Genomic DNA, 15,900 nt, shown 5'->3' with positions numbered 1-15,900 from the left:
CCCCAAAAATAATTTGGGGGATATAAATTGGGGTTTATACCCAAAAATAAGTTTCTAACTGAAGCTAAGGAGTGACATTAAACCTCAAAATAAACACACATTATTCCGTATAAATAAAAAAGATTATGGCAGCGTTGTTTCTACATTAAATTTCAATAGAAAACAGACAAAGATTAATTTTCCGATTTTTTCCGAAGGAAGCAAAGATCGAAGTGAAACTTAAAACGGACAAAAATTATTACTTCACAGCTTATCTAATATATTTCAACAAAACTAGTACAAATAAACCAATTAATTATGTTTCCCTATGCTTTCAAGATTACAGAAAACTAGCGCTTCACTGAAAACACAAAGGTCAAGAAATTATAATGAAATATACATAATGTATTGTAATATAATGTAATCATTATAATGTAATTATTATGAAATATAGCAAAATACAATGAAAATATAATAACTTTAGAAACAAAATTATGGAAACTACAACAAAGAATTATGGAAAGTAGGCCGCTCTGAACGCATTATATAAAATACCTAATCCTTTGGTAATAACCCTTTGGTTATTTTTCTAATAACCCTTTGGTAATTTCAGACAATTTGCTAATTTGATCATTAAATGAAACTGATTTCTAACAACAATATATACTAAGCTTCAAACTTTTGGTTTTCTTTTTAAAGTTTTTGAGTTGTTGTAATCCCTTATTAAAATATACAAAAATACTTTTGCAATTACCAGCTGATATACCCTGGCATTTGGTACATGGCAGGCTTCTATATATGGATTCTCATTGTTGCTTGTCTTCTAACCACAGACAATTTGCTGTCTTTTCATACTGAAGTCCTGGTCCCAGTACTTGGCACATGGCAGGCTTCTATATATGGTTTCTGGTTGTTGCTTATCTTTTAACTGCAGACAATATGAGATAATTTACTGTCTTTTCATGCTGCTTCTTTTCAAAGAATATTTTATCATTAAAGGAAGTCCGATTTCTAACAACAATATCTACTAAGCTTCAAACTTTTGGCTTTCTTTTTAAGATTTTGAATTGTTTTGTTATCTCTTGTTGAAATCTATACAGGTATTTTTGCAATTACCAGTTTTTTGCTCTATGCAATTTAATGTCTTTTCACACTGAATCTTTTCAAAGATATTTGATTATTAAATCAAATTCAATTTCTAACAACGATATTTACTAAGCTTCAGTTTTTGTTTTCTTTTTTGGGTTTTTGAATTTTTGGATCTGTCGTTAAAATATAGACAAATATTTTTGCAATTACCAGTTTTTGCTCTATATGCAATTTAATGTCTTTTCATACTGTCTTTTTTCAAAGATATTTGATTATTAAATCAAATCCTGTTTCTAAACGATTTCTACTAAGCCTCAGTTTTTGTTTTCTTTTTTGGGTTTTTTTTTAATTTTTGTAATCCCTTGTTAAATATTTACAAATATTATTGCAATTACCAGTTTTTTGCTCTGCATCCAATTTAATGTCTTTTCATACTGTATCTCTTCAAAGATATTTGATTATTGAAGCTAGTCCAATTTCTAATAATGATTTGTACTAAGCTTGAAACTTCTGGTTTTCTGTTTTAAGGTTTTTGAATTGTTGTAATCCCTTGCCAAATAAGAGTCTCATCGTTTGTTATAGTGGTAAATTTTCGTTTTTGGGCTTTCCTACCTATATTATATAACTGGTTACGTTGAAACCTGTAAGCTTAATGACAGTTAGTTGATTTTATCTTAAAAGACAAACTAATTTTTAAATTTTCAGGTATTTCCCTAGTTTGAATTAAAACATTAAAATTATTGCTCGGGCACCATAAATGTTTTTGCAGTTTACATAACAACTTTAGTGATTCTGAACTGAACTTAAATAATTTTCAACTTTTTTTTATTTCTTAGTTAAAAAGAATGTATTGCATACAAAAACTGAAAGACAGTAAAAATTATTGACTCGTAGAGTGTTACTTTGAACAAAACTTTTTAAACAACGGATGCTTTGATCTAGCTCCAGGTCTTCTACTTTCAGAATAAATAGCATCATCAGCACTACTAAGGGAGTTTCCTCTTGTCCTTCTCTGTCACTGGCAGTCAATACTTGTTGAAGTAAATGAATTTGCTCCTCTTTAGTTTCAAAATGTAAATCTCCCTCTTCCATTCCACTAAGATGTGTAACGACCTTGTAGCTGTAGCCTTGGTTAACCAAAAATCGTTGACGTCTCCGAGAATATCCCATTTCGGTCGTGTCACGTGATACCAAGGTGTAAAAGATCGCATAGTAATCTTCAGCAATGGCGCCTTTTTTGGCTCTCAAGATTCTTCCTAACCTTTGTGCCTCCTGACGTCTAGACCCACTATGGGTGGATATCTCGATAAGAACATTGGCATCCGGCAGGTCAAAAGAAGTGTCAGCAATTTTACAGACGAATATTGTGTTTACTGCCGGGTTGTTCTTTAAACACTTGAAGGACTTCGAGTCGTTCAGCCTGAGAAGTAGAGTCACAGAGGAAAGGTTTTCTAAGAGTAGTGGCAGAGAATTTGAGTGCATACACATTGTCTGAAAAAACAATGATTTTTTCTTGCTTCCTCTCGTGGTATTTAATCAAAAATTCACAACTCCGGAACTTATTTGGGTTCATAACGTACAGTAGCAATTGCTTAGCAGACTTGGCTGATAGATATTCCTTGTATAATTATGATGCCATGTCACACCACACTTCAGCATACTGAACTTTGGTTATGTAGCCTTTCTCTTGAAGTTCAATTCAATTGGCTTCATACATTTTGGGACCAATCAGATAATTCAGATCAACAGTTTTGTGATCTTCACGCAATAAAGTGGCCGTCAATCCAAGTTTACAGTGAACCTGAACGATTGTTAAAACACGACGAAAAATTTTGGCTGGAATTGTGGAACTTCATTGTCTGCTCTACTTCATGTGTTCTTTTTTGTCCATACATTATCATGGGATATGTGGTAATCAAAATACTGGCGTTCATTGGTTTTTCCTTGAGATCGGACGTAAATCTGCATATTATATTGTCAGTGGCAGTGCTCCACATCTTAAACTGGGCCTTCCACTGCTCAACAGAAACACTTGAATTACACAACACCAGAGCCTTCTTCCGAACTGTACTTTCAGCTGTAACTCCAACTAGACTTTTTCCTGCACCACATGGTAAGACAATAAGACCCGAACGCGCACGTCCGTTTCCGAACATTTTCCCCAAAGCCCTTTCTTGATATGGACGGAGGATTGCATTTGGTTTTAAATCAATGGGAATATCCGGATTCTGAGTATCTTTTATAAAGTCGTACTCGGCCAAGAGAGGATACTCTAACGCGATGCAGCTCTTCTGCAAGGGTTCCAAATGATTTTGATCTATTTCGAACGATATAATTTCTTTGGATAAATATTCATCGTCTTTATCAATTTTTGCGTTGAAATTCGAAATATCTTCAGGAATATCTGCAGTACTGACTAACGGAGGGGCGTCTGATCCAGTGCCGGTAATGACAGCATCATTGCTTGGTCCAGTTGTGATAGCCTTTGATCCGGAGGTCACGGCTGCCACTCTTGCCTGACTACTTCTAACAACCTCATCCGCTGAGCCTCGAGTTACGCGGGTTTTTGTATTTTGGGGTCTTTCAACAGCTTCTGAATGACGTCAACATACTGAGACTCCACAAAATAACGATTTTGTCTAAGCACTAATTTGACCTTGCCATAGGACAATATACAGTGGGTAATAAATTCTTTAATTCTTTTAGGCACTGTTGTCTTACTTAGTCTTTTCAAATACTCAATAATGTCTTTTGTCTCCAGTCCTACGCTCTCGGCTGCATACAGCGAATATACAGTCAACTTGTACTCTTGTATGTACTTGGGTCGCGAAACAGGTTCAGCAATGGCAACCAAAAAGTCGTGGGCGTGTTTTTACACTGGAGAGAAAGACTCGAGAAAAATTTGACCATTTGGCAACACCCACAAAGGACGAGATTCGTGATTTGACTTGAGTATCATCTCATTTCTATAATCTTTAGCACGGAATATATCCTCTTCCGCAGAAAAATCTATGCGAAAATAGCGACAAAGACGCTATTTTCAGTCCTGGTTGAACTTCGTTGAAGTAAGGATGCTAGGGCTGTTTTTAAAAATGTTTTAAAAAAAGCATTATTAGTTTTAATTCTCACATTTTAATGTAAGTTTATACATTAATGTAAGTATACACATATTTTCTCTCTCGTTCTCGTATTGTGCTGAAGACGGCCCTTGGACATAGGGCCGAAATATTCACAGAATTGATTTCCACTGTCTTGAAAAGATTTTCCCTAATGTTTCTTCTTAGTATTTGTTTAAAAATCTATGCGTTCGATATCTTGCTTTGCAACTTCAGGGAGACACTCAGAAACATCAACCTATTGAAGGGATTCTTCAAATTCTGCTTCAATATATCTTCCTTTTCCCTTCTTTCTCCTATCTTTGTCTTTTCCACGCGATTTCTCGACACGCCTTTATTGAAGTTAATTGGACATTCCTAATCTGGGCCTTTCTCTTTTAGCTGCAAGCCTGGTTTTGCGTTGCTCTGCCACTTCCTCCTTGTTTGCCCTTTTTAGTGTCATTGTAGGATTAGTGGTATTTTCTATTTGAGCCCCAAACATTAATATTCAATATGACGTCATGTGCTAAAATGAAAGCAGTGATACTTACTTTAATGTCATTTACTTCTGTATCCATAGCAAAGGAATAAAAAAGACTTCGAGCTCTGAAATAATTAGTTTTGGAACCTTGTAATTTACAAGTAAATGAACTTGTCAAAATTAATAATTAGGAAAGCTTATTCAGAGGAATGAGAGATGCACTCATAAACATCTATTTTCTGTACCAGGTACCAAAAAATGGATTTAACAGTTGAAGTGTGAACTTGCGTATCCACTTATGTTCAATCTGTATTGAACAAAACAAAGGAAAAATTGGGAGTTCAAGTTTTTATGAAAGAGGACTTCATATCCAGTCACGCAATTTCTGGCTGTAGCGGGTGGAGTACAAAAATGTTTATTCTGATGCCCACGGGACATTCACTGCATTAAAAAGCATGGTTTAGTGAGAAAGCGTGCTGCCACTGGTGATTCTTAATCGCTGCCTCCTTTGTTTGAATTTAAAAGAATGTGCTCTTACAGTATCCACCCCTTCCCTTGTGGTAACTCTTCTGATAAAGAGTTAGGTTGAATACGAGTGTACAAATCTGTTTCCCAGTATTTTTTTCTGTAGGATATATTTTCATCTGCCCATCTCTACATTTTAGGACTTTGACGATCGCCGGGATGCAGAGGATTCTGTCCATGATTTAAATGGAAGGGAGCTGATGGGCGAAAGGGTTACAGTAGAGCATGCAAGAGGCATCCCAAGGTCTGAGCGCATGAGAAATGAGCGCTATGATCGACGTGATAGAGGAGATCGTGACTACTATGATAGACGAAGAGCTAGTGGAAGGTATATGTTTTTATGTTTCTCTTTGTATTTATTTAAGTGCTTGCTATCCTGCTGAAAAATACTAGATTTAGTTAAATCATCATTAATCTCAGTATGGATGCTCTCCTTCCCTCTTACGATTTCTCTCTACTCCTTCAATTTATATCTGTTCTATGATCTCCCTTTTTATCTCTAATCTTTCTCCCCTTGATTGCTTTTCCCTCCACTCATCTTAAAACGAAGTTCCTAAAGGGTCGGTAGTATTCCTTTAAACCAACTTGGCAGCTACTTTTCCTGCCCTTTGTACTTGAACAGAGAACTTGAAACTACCCTAAATATTTCTCTCTTTAAAAATTTTAGTTTTATCTTATCGAATCCTTCTTTTTTACACAAAAAACTATCATCAGTATGTTTCTCCTCAAAATAGGCCTGCCAAGGTTTTTTGTGAAGATTATAGGTGATATGTATTGGAAATAAATAGGTTCAATTAAGGTCGTGGATAAGGGTTTGTTGTCGCCGTTTGAAATAAAAAGGGTGTTAAACAGTGTAGCAGTATTTCACTACGGTTGTTTACATAGTGTTAATAATATAGTTGACCATTTTTAGAAAGGAATGGATCCAACGGTTCCACTATGGAACCTTACTTTATGGCTGTTGCTTTTCCCTGATGCACTGGTGATCGATAAATCTCCAAACGAGATCCAGTTTCTGGGTTGCAGCGGTAGCTAGCAACCCAGTAAGAGACAATCACGTTCCATAGTAAAAAACAAAATAGCCAGTTACTCCTAAAACTAAAGTCAGATAAAAAAAAGTAAACTAAGAACCGCCTTGTCCAATACCCCTACGTAGGAAACTAACTGTCCCTTGACTTGAATAACAAGGAAAATATATTGGTTTAAAAATCAAGAAAAGTGGCTGAAACCACGATATTCCGCTTCCACAACACTTTTTTTCTTTACACTAAAGAACGAACTGTAGTTTATAGTAACTGAAATGTTATAAGGAATCACTACATAGATGATAATTTTCCTTAAAAAATCTCAAAGGTAAAAAATTCCCATTCTGGGAAATAAACTCGGGCCAACTAGGTGAGAGCAAGCTATTGTAACCACTAGACCATATAGAATGTACTAAAATGTCTGACTAATGAAGTTTATGTTAAAGAACAAGCTGTTGCCAATACTAAATGAGTTTATAAAGAATCGATACAAATCATTATAAATGGGAACTATGTAAGTTTTTAATAATAAAGAGTTAAAGATCACCTTTGTCTAAGTTAATGCGAAGGTGGCACTGAGCTAGTGTTATATAAGGCTTGCTGCAAAAGTTGGGGCAGCCGTGACCGCAAGCAAGTTTCTTGGGGCAATGTTCTTGACAATTAGTTTTTCCACTGCAATAAGAAAAGAAAAAATATTAATGTGAAATAAACACTCAAGTCGGTAAATAGATAAGCTCTTCTTCTTCTTCTGTGTAGCGAGATATACGGATTAACATTCAGGTTCGTACAACTCTTAAGGGTAGTCAGTAACAGCCATTGTGGGTGTTATAGGCAATCCAAGGACTAATATTTGGATTTTTTTCAAATGGGGCTGAACCAAGGCCCAAAAACCTTTTTCCAGTGCCACTCCGTAAGAAGAGGGTGGCCACACAAGGATGGGAAGGGGCCTGGCCCATTCGCTTCAAAAGTGGAAATTTTAGTGTCCTGTTGGAAGGCAGAAGGGAATCGAGTGCAACCAGCCTCCTTCCTAAGAACTTCAATGCTATACGGGTCTCTGTAATCCCTTTGATTTTGGACCAATATTTTGAAATAGTTGCTTTGTTCGGTAACGTCAAAAGGTATAATAAGTAAGCCTCCGGGGACCACGTTTTTCCTACGGCGCCAAGGGTCGTGACACTAAATTATGTAGATTAGCCATTGTTCATCGACAGTTTTTAGCAGAAAGGTCACCATCTTTGGTTTTGGTTGCTTATCAGCTGTTGGGGATAGCATACAATGGAAACGACACGCGTACATCAATAGACGATATATATACCCAACCTTTCAATTTATCTGCAAAATGTCGATTATGGCTCAGACGATGAAGTTGAAATTTTAAGGTACAATAGAGAATGTAAATGGCTTAGGCAAAAGAACTTCAATCTTTGTATGGGTGAGGGGACTTCACCCCTCACCCATACCCTTCACCCTTTCTGTTCAGAGAAAGGTTTTTGCAGAATAAGCTTCTATGGAACTCAAGACCTATGCGCAGTTAAATAGCAAGGTAAATAAAATCACTACATGTTCCAGATTATCAATCAGAATTTCCGTATGAGATTATTAGTTTTTTATAGTTATTTAAAATAGGTTATTATTCTAGTCCAGTTGTTTGGAATAAAAATATTTTATTAATACTTAGAAAAGTTTTCCATCGCAGTTTCGTGGGTCGAATCCAAAAAAGTGATTCTGAAATATTTCAGAGAATTTTTTTTTTCTTAATAGTTAAAAGTGGTTGGAAAGAACATGGAAAAGACTTAAGGATAATGACTCGATTTTTTTTGGAGGGGGAGGTGATAGATCATTATTATTTATGATGTGTGTTATAGAATAGTGTTATGACTTTGTTAAGCTTATAATTACAAAGAAAGGGAAAAAAGAACGAAGGCGGAAGAGAAAATGAATAAAATTATGTGTATCTTATTAATGTTGTAAGGAAAGGAGAGTAATTTAAGTTCTTGTTTTGTTGTTGTTATTGTTTGGGAGGGAGGGGGGAGGTACATCTATGGTACTATATTGTGATTTGAATTATCGAATATTGAGTTATTTGGACTTGTTCAGCTTATGATAAATCTATACATCTATCTATTCGGTATCTTAGGCAAAAAAAAGATAGGAATGAGTCAAGTTTTGTTTTCTGATTATTATGTTAAAACACTAATTTATGTCTTTCCCTAATTAGGTATGATCCACCATCAAATACAAAATACCGTCTGATAATTGAGAACCTGTCAAGTCGTGCTACCTGGAGGGTAAGTTTTGTATATTTCATGCTTACACTTTTGGGTGGCTTAATCATCTGTTTTTATTTTCATTCCTTTTTTTTGTCTAGTTTGGGGCTTTGCTTTAGGTTCATTGAAATGGGTTTAAAGGGCTTTTTAATATTGTTAACCTGCACCATAATCAGTAGCGTTATGGTATTGCCTCCCAAGTCGTTTGAAAATTAATGTTAAGAAGAGGCTAGATCGCTAAGGCTAGGAATAAGTGAAGATGAAAAGATGATGTTGGGTAACCAAAAGATTGATCACATGGACAGCTTCACCTACCTTGATAGCATTATTAGTAAAGACGGTGGGAGCAGTGCAGATGTTAAAAGTAGAATAGCCAAGGCTCAGGGCGTTTTTTTCACAGTGAAAAAAATTGTAAAAATAGAAAGATAAGTCTGCAAACCACGATTAGAAAATTGGAAGCTGTAGTGATGACAGTTGTAAAGTATGGCTCGGAAGCATGGGCGCTTCGAAAAGCGGATAAAGATTTGCTAGATATTTTCCAAAGATTGCCCATGGATTGTTTTGGGTTCCCAGCTGACTGATCGTATTTCAAACAGTAGGCTGTACGAAAGGTGTGGTTCAATCCCGCTTTCTAGGGCTATGACAAGAGAAAGGTTGAGATGGATAGGGCACGTTCTGCGGATGAAGGATGACAGATTGCCGAAGATTGTCCTTTTTGGTCAACCGTCTGGAGTTAAACGGAAAGCAGGTCGTCCGAGGTTGCAGTGGGAGGCTGTCGTAAAGAAAGATTTAAGGGAAATGAGAATTTCCTGGGAGGGTGTAAAGATGGAGGCCTTGAATAGATTGGGGTGGAGTAGGAGCGTGTGGATTTCAGAAAAGAATTGTACTTGAATGGCGTGTCCGTCTCACTATTTACTTTATTGTATATTCTTACCCATAGAGATAATCCTGTCTATATTGTTATGCCAGGGAATTGAGCTTCGCTCATTGAGAAGGGAAACAACTTTAATTCAGTTTTATTTGCTCTAGAGTGAAACCTACAATTACGGTGTTGGACGTCTGGGAATTTGTGGTGTCGTTCATATGGAAAAGGTTTTTCCAAAATTAGTTAAGACCCTAAACAAATTTTCGCCAACTCTTGACCTATATAGCTCGTTTTTCATCCCGGAAAACGAACTACTATCCTCATTATTCTGCCGCAAGAATAATTGCTTCTTGCAGAGAAGTTTTTCTTATTCTGGGCATATAAGGCACAGACATGAGTCGTTTTAGGATGAAGGTAATTACAAATATTTAACTATTATCAATGATAATTGGGTTTGGGAGCCTCACTGTATCTTACCGGCATTTTGAGTCTAATAAAATAAGGTCTTTGGATCTGGGAGGATTCAGATTAAGGTTTTATTTTCTTTGCTTGAAAGATTCATCGTCAATATTCGAAAAACGAACATTGTTAAGTCTCGAGTTTTGTAGTTATCTTTTGTTTTCTTTTAGTATTTATGTATTGTCTTGTTGACCTGACTTAGGCATACTTTGTATTTAAAGTTGTAGTTTTGGTTGTTTGTTGTTAAGTTTATGTTGCTTTTTAAAGCTCATCATCAAATATTAAGTGTAATAAAATGGAAAACTTCAGTGTTCAGTTGGTACAAGGTATGATAGCTAACGAAAAAAGATTACAAATAGTCCTTTGCAAATTTTCCCAATTAATTTATATATATATATATATATATATATATATATATATTATATATATATATATATATATATATATATATATATATATATATATATATATATATATATATATATATATTCGCAGGGTGTCTCACAAATTAATTCTCAACTTATGGGGAGAAATGCATTGCAGAACCTACGGCTACCCTCTGCCAAATCTTAGTATGAAAACAAAAGTTCAAGTTTGAGTTAAGGATCGACCCTCTCCCCGTCCCTAATCTCAAAACGGTGACTCCAATTATAGAGTCGATTTCGTTTAATCTGCTATAATGTGTTAGACACGACCCTGTGAGTAAAGTGGCAAAAGCAGTATCTGAATCTGCTTCTTCTGTTCTAAACAGGATTTTTGAAAAATTACTATTTATCAATTTTCTTGAAAACTTGAAAGATGTTGGATTTTGACAAAGGACAGCCCGATAGTGCTGAGTTGTGTTTTGAGGCACCGGGTTAGAAGCGTGTTTTGAGTGGGCTCGACAAAAAGCATTTTCGGGTTCTCCATGTTTAACCGAGCAAAACTTTAAAGTGTTTTAATCATACGAGTTCCAAGCGGGTTATTGTAATGTGCTACAATAGCATGGTTGAACGCAGGTTCTGAGAAAACTTTAACCTTGTTGAACACGACACTCAAAAAACAATAATCTGCAAAACCTGTTTCCAACTCCGTGTTGGAAGTGGGTGACCTGAAAACAAGGCTCTGGAACTTGTTCAGTAAACTTTCTTTGTGTTTTCCAGTCAAAAAGCTTCCATATATTGTCCTTAGCAGTTTTGGTGTGCAACTATCCCCCTTGCATTCAGTGCGAATCTGTCGGCCCTGAATAATGATAATTTTTAGAAGAAAGTAGATAAGAATTCTTATTCTGACGAGTCTCGCAAGACAATTGAGACTTTTCCATACAAGTATTTGCGCAATTCTAGCGCATGCTGTATTTGCTTAATCGGGAAGCAAGTGGTAAGACTAAATGGAAAATTAAGGTTATGGTATGTAAAAAAAGACAATAAAATGCCAAAAAAAAGCTGTAAAAATCTGAAGTGAATAATGCATGTTTTATCAATTGGAACATGATTGATTATCCATCGAAACTAAAAAAAAAACAAAACCGTCATTGAAAAAATTGATTTATTACCTAATTGCTTTTATTTATATTTGGTTCAAATATTACTATGTGTTCAATAAAAGAGACAAATTTTATGAATAATGAATTCATGAATTTCATAGATAAGATGTCATGAAATATATATATATATATATATATATATATATATATATATATATATATATATATATATATATAACCACCCTGCCTTTCCATGACGAAAGTATAACAGTTCAAAATAGGGATGAAACTTTTTTAATCGACAGTGAACAGATATAAAAAATTTTAACTGGATGTTTCGAACACATATACAGTGTTCATCGTCAGCAGTAAAACTAAAAGACATCAATAAAAACAAACTAAATTTGTACCCAATAAACTAATTACATATAGTTTATTGCTCTTATTTTTTTCAATGCAACAGCGGAGGCAAATCTCTTTGACCTTTTCGGTTCCGGTTCATTAGATTTATCTGACATATGAGGTGGACAGATGTCATAGCTCTTAAGTGAAATAAGATTTACTTTATTTGACCTCAGTAAATTATCATAAATTGAATTCAACCCAAATTCACCTGTATCTCTGTTAATGGAATTATTCTTGAATAAATTTCGAATCATTTTATTTTGTTTGAAAATGTTTCTTTGATTTCTAGGGACCAAGGTTTAAAGCAAATTGTTTAATTTTGATTGTTTCAGGGAAACAATCGAAATTAAAAAAAAATTATTCAAGAAAAAATAAGAGCAATAAACTATATGTAATTAGTTTATTGGGTATAAATTTTGTTTTTTATTGATGTCTTTTAGTTTTACTGCTGATGATGAATACTGTATATGTATTCGAAATATCCAGTTAAAAAATTTTATATCTGTTTGCTTTCGATTAAAAGGTTTCATCCCTATTTTGAACTGTTATACTTTCGATATATATATATATATATATATATATATATATATATATATATATATATATATATATATATATATATATATATATATATATATATATATATATATATATATATATATATATAAAGCACTACTGTTACGAATAAATTATTTGTATTCGCCTGTATAATTTGCTCTAAAACTTAAGATGTTCGGATCTGGAATATTTAATTTTAAAAATTGTGTTTTTGTAATATTTTGCAACAAATAAATATTAATTATGTTTAATATTTTCAAGTGATTGGCCAAATTGGCTCAAATCCAATTTCCTTCACTGGTTCTCACAAACCTGTTTTTGGTCCAATTTCATTCACTGGTTTGCTCAAACATGTTTTTGGTTTATTGGTTTGACTTTGGCAATCCAGGCAAATTTGGCAATTTGGCTCAAAATGGCAAATTGGCTTTTCTAAATTTCTGTTTGGGGCCAGTTGAGAAACAGTCCTAAATAATCTGGGTTATTGTCTTAGGTCTATTGATCCAGGTAAGGTCACCTACCAAATGCTTGGACTGTTTTTAAAGTTATAATTGTTCAGTTGAAACGCTTCATTTTCTCGATTTCGAAAATAGGGTTAGCAGCTAAGGAAGTGTGAATTCTTATGACCACTTAATAAGGGGGTTTTAGTTCAATAAATGGCTTTAATTCCTTGATACAGCGTCTTTATCCATAAAATAAAACGTCAGATTTCGCTGGCGAAAAAATGAAGACATCTTTTTCGTCATTAAAATCCCTACCATTCAAATATTTCTGCTAAGAGCAAAATAAATGATGGTCAGATAACGCAACTTTATTTTGGGTATGCTGAAACATCAAAGCCAACCTTGAATGATTTCTGCCTAGTGGCCAAAAACGTGTGTGGCTGTCTACTGCCTTAGTAGAATTCATTACATCAGAGATGGGGCAATTCTGGCCAATTTTAACTTAATTAAATTCTAATTTCTGAAGTCGGGTTGGTCTGATTTAACCGAGAAAAATTGAAAATTAATAGTATAAAACTATACTTCTTTACCCCCCCCCCTCCCCCCCCCTAATCCTGTAGGGCTTGGATCAGTGTGCAACTGTGCTAACCTTGCTTGTTTCATCTTTCTTTTCATGTACATTTTTTTCAAGAAATACTTTTATCATAACTGGTCAAACTTTCAAAATCAGACAATTTCCGATAATTCGCAAGAAGAGTACATCTGTTAACTAGGCATTAATCAAAGCTGCTTGGTTTAGCCTTGGTCGGATGCTCTTTTTTTATAACACAAAAAAGTAAACTTACGTGGTTACTTAGTTCCCAACGCTATAATTTTTTATTCTTTTTTTTCAAGAATTTATTTGAACTTCTAAAGTCTTTGTTTCCTTTCTACTATAAAAAAAATTACTTAAGCAGATTGTTTTAAGAAACATCGGTTTTATCTTTTCTTTGAATTTTCAAGGGGGTTGGAGGGTGGGATTTCTCATATTCTCTTTGTTTTCATATTTTATCTTTTAGGATGTTAAAGATTATATGCGTAAAGCTGGCGAAGTGACTTTTGCAGACGCTCACCGCAAAAGAAAGAATGAAGGGTGAGTTCACTTTTATACATTTTTTTTGTCGTATTATTCGTGTGTAATACTTGTGATACTACTAACAACTCCCTGCAACACCAAGCCGCCTTAGGCCAATAGCTGAGCATTGTTCTCTGCCCCAATCTGTACAAACCTTTGGTCTTGATCCCCCTTCAATATTGGTCAAGTTCCCCTAAAATGCCTTCTTATTACCCATGCCAGTCCCTTTCGGGATCGACCTGCTTTTTGTTTGGGTCAGATGGACGAAAAAAAAAACTATTACTTGCTATTCTGTCAACTTTCATCTTCAAGCTGATATGGTAACGGTAAGGTGTAATAGCAACTGTAAGTTGAAATATTAAACTAATTTTTATAGCTGATCCTCCTAGTGACCTAATAAAGGGTGTGGGAAACTTGTTATAACACCTTTTTTGGCTGTTCTAGCCTATAGGCTTTTTTATAAAGCTATCTTTTTTTTTTTACTGGCTCTGTATATGCGACACTGATTAACTGCACAGTCACCAATTCGAAGTAGCTTGCATTAGAAAATGTCTTTAAAGAGAGACTCTTTGCTGTTAATCCATACAGGATATTATGCTGTTTTTTTTTCTGATTTTTCTTAAAGGGCAATAAACTGGAATTGTATGTATCAAATTGAAGGGGGAGGAGGTTGAAAATTGATATTTGAAAACGAATTAAATGAATATAAAAAAGATTTTTGTGGACGTCATTTTCTGTCATACTGGTACCATATGCAAAGTTAATTACATTGTTTATTCTTTTTTTCTGGTCTAATACTGAATTTCAAATAGGGAAGTTAATGTTTTATTTTAGCCCTGTCATTTCTTCACTTCTAATGCTATTAGCACAAAACAAAGTAATACTATTTTAGGCTGTATTTATGTGTTAGTTTTTGGTGAATGACATGAACATATTGCCCAGCTTGCCCTTGTTATATGTTATATTTATTACTTAGTTTAGAAGGTTCGATTGTTAAAGCTGTCCATAGAAGTAGTATAATATCTTAACGATTCATATGCCATCTACAAAAAAACAATCATTACGCTCTTCTTAATGTAATTTTGTCGGCATTTGTAATATCTATTATTAATACATTTCAAATGTAAGTATGTAATTCGTTGAAACAGTTAAAAAACAAAGAAACGATCTTCTTTTTTTTACGCTGAAGACGCTTTGTTGTATACCGGCGAAACATTCATTTGATTTTTTTTTCGCTTCGTTTTCACTTACTGACCATATACCCGTTTGATGTCTTTATATTCATTTCTTTGATTTTTTGTCATGGTTGGCCAGTTTGGCTTTAGATCTTTTATTTGAAATATAGTTATTGCCACAGAATTTATCTAGGGATATCAGTAAAACGGTTCCCACTGATTTAAAATAATAACTTGGAAAAATAGAATCTCTAAAAAAAAAAATTTAGTTTAAATGGTAAAAGGTAAAGTTGTATAAAGAAAAGGTTTTTTTTTCATTATTCTGGTAGTTTGATACAAGAACATGGGGTTCAATTTAATGCACATCAGTTAAAACTGTTGAAACGCTTTTGAGATAATTAAGGTTGAGTTTGAAATGTTTCATTGTCGCCTTTTGATTGAAGCTTAATTATGTAGGGGCTTTATTGTCGCTCTTGTGGTACATTTTTTTTGTGTCTATTTCAACCCAATTTGTTGGATTTCTCTGGCTTGGAATATACTCGCATGATTCATAATATTCACGATCAGTGGTTTAAATTGGGAGAGGGAAGAGTTTTCGCCCTCACTCTAGATTTAGAAAAATGTGCTTTTGGTATTTTTATTGGAAAAAAAGTATCTGGGGAGTGAGTTGTTGCTCGGTTAAGTTAATTTTAGACATAAAAACTGCGTCTGTTGTATTGCCTTCTTCAAAATACCCCCCCCCCCCCCAGGAAAGCTTCCTCGAGATATACAATTGAGCAGTCAACGGAAAAGTAAGACCATAAAAAGAATGAAGAGAAGAAAGATAATTCTGGAATGCTCTACCTATATTCCAAAATACAGATAGAATAGATGGTGTAGAATGTTCCGTGGGTTTTATTTTATCTTTTGTTTCTTTTAATTATTCTTTTGGCGTTTTAGGGTTGGGGGCTGATCTATC

General features: G+C 34.3%; 1 protein-coding gene and 1 pseudogene across 1 annotated transcript in view; one reads left to right on the top strand and one right to left on the bottom strand.

The window, feature by feature from the left end:
• Positions 1–15,900, top strand: part of LOC136030447 (serine-arginine protein 55-like) — a 45,436-nt gene that overhangs the window by 8,135 nt on the left and 21,401 nt on the right. Inside the window, exons 3-5 of the mRNA XM_065709432.1 lie at positions 5,310–5,497; positions 8,413–8,482; positions 13,712–13,785. Of these exons, the coding sequence (XP_065565504.1) occupies positions 5,310–5,497; positions 8,413–8,482; positions 13,712–13,785 (332 nt within the window). The remainder of the gene's footprint in view (positions 1–5,309; positions 5,498–8,412; positions 8,483–13,711; positions 13,786–15,900) is intronic.
• LOC136030574 (general transcription and DNA repair factor IIH helicase/translocase subunit XPB-like) lies at positions 1,967–4,741 on the bottom strand (annotated as a pseudogene).

The sequence above is a fragment of the Artemia franciscana genome, chromosome 8 (genome assembly GCF_032884065.1).
Source record: "Artemia franciscana chromosome 8, ASM3288406v1, whole genome shotgun sequence".
Lineage (NCBI taxonomy): Eukaryota > Metazoa > Arthropoda > Branchiopoda > Anostraca > Artemiidae > Artemia > Artemia franciscana.
The sequence above is the reverse complement of the archived record's forward strand: the minus strand, read 5'-3'. Positions and strand labels throughout refer to the sequence as shown.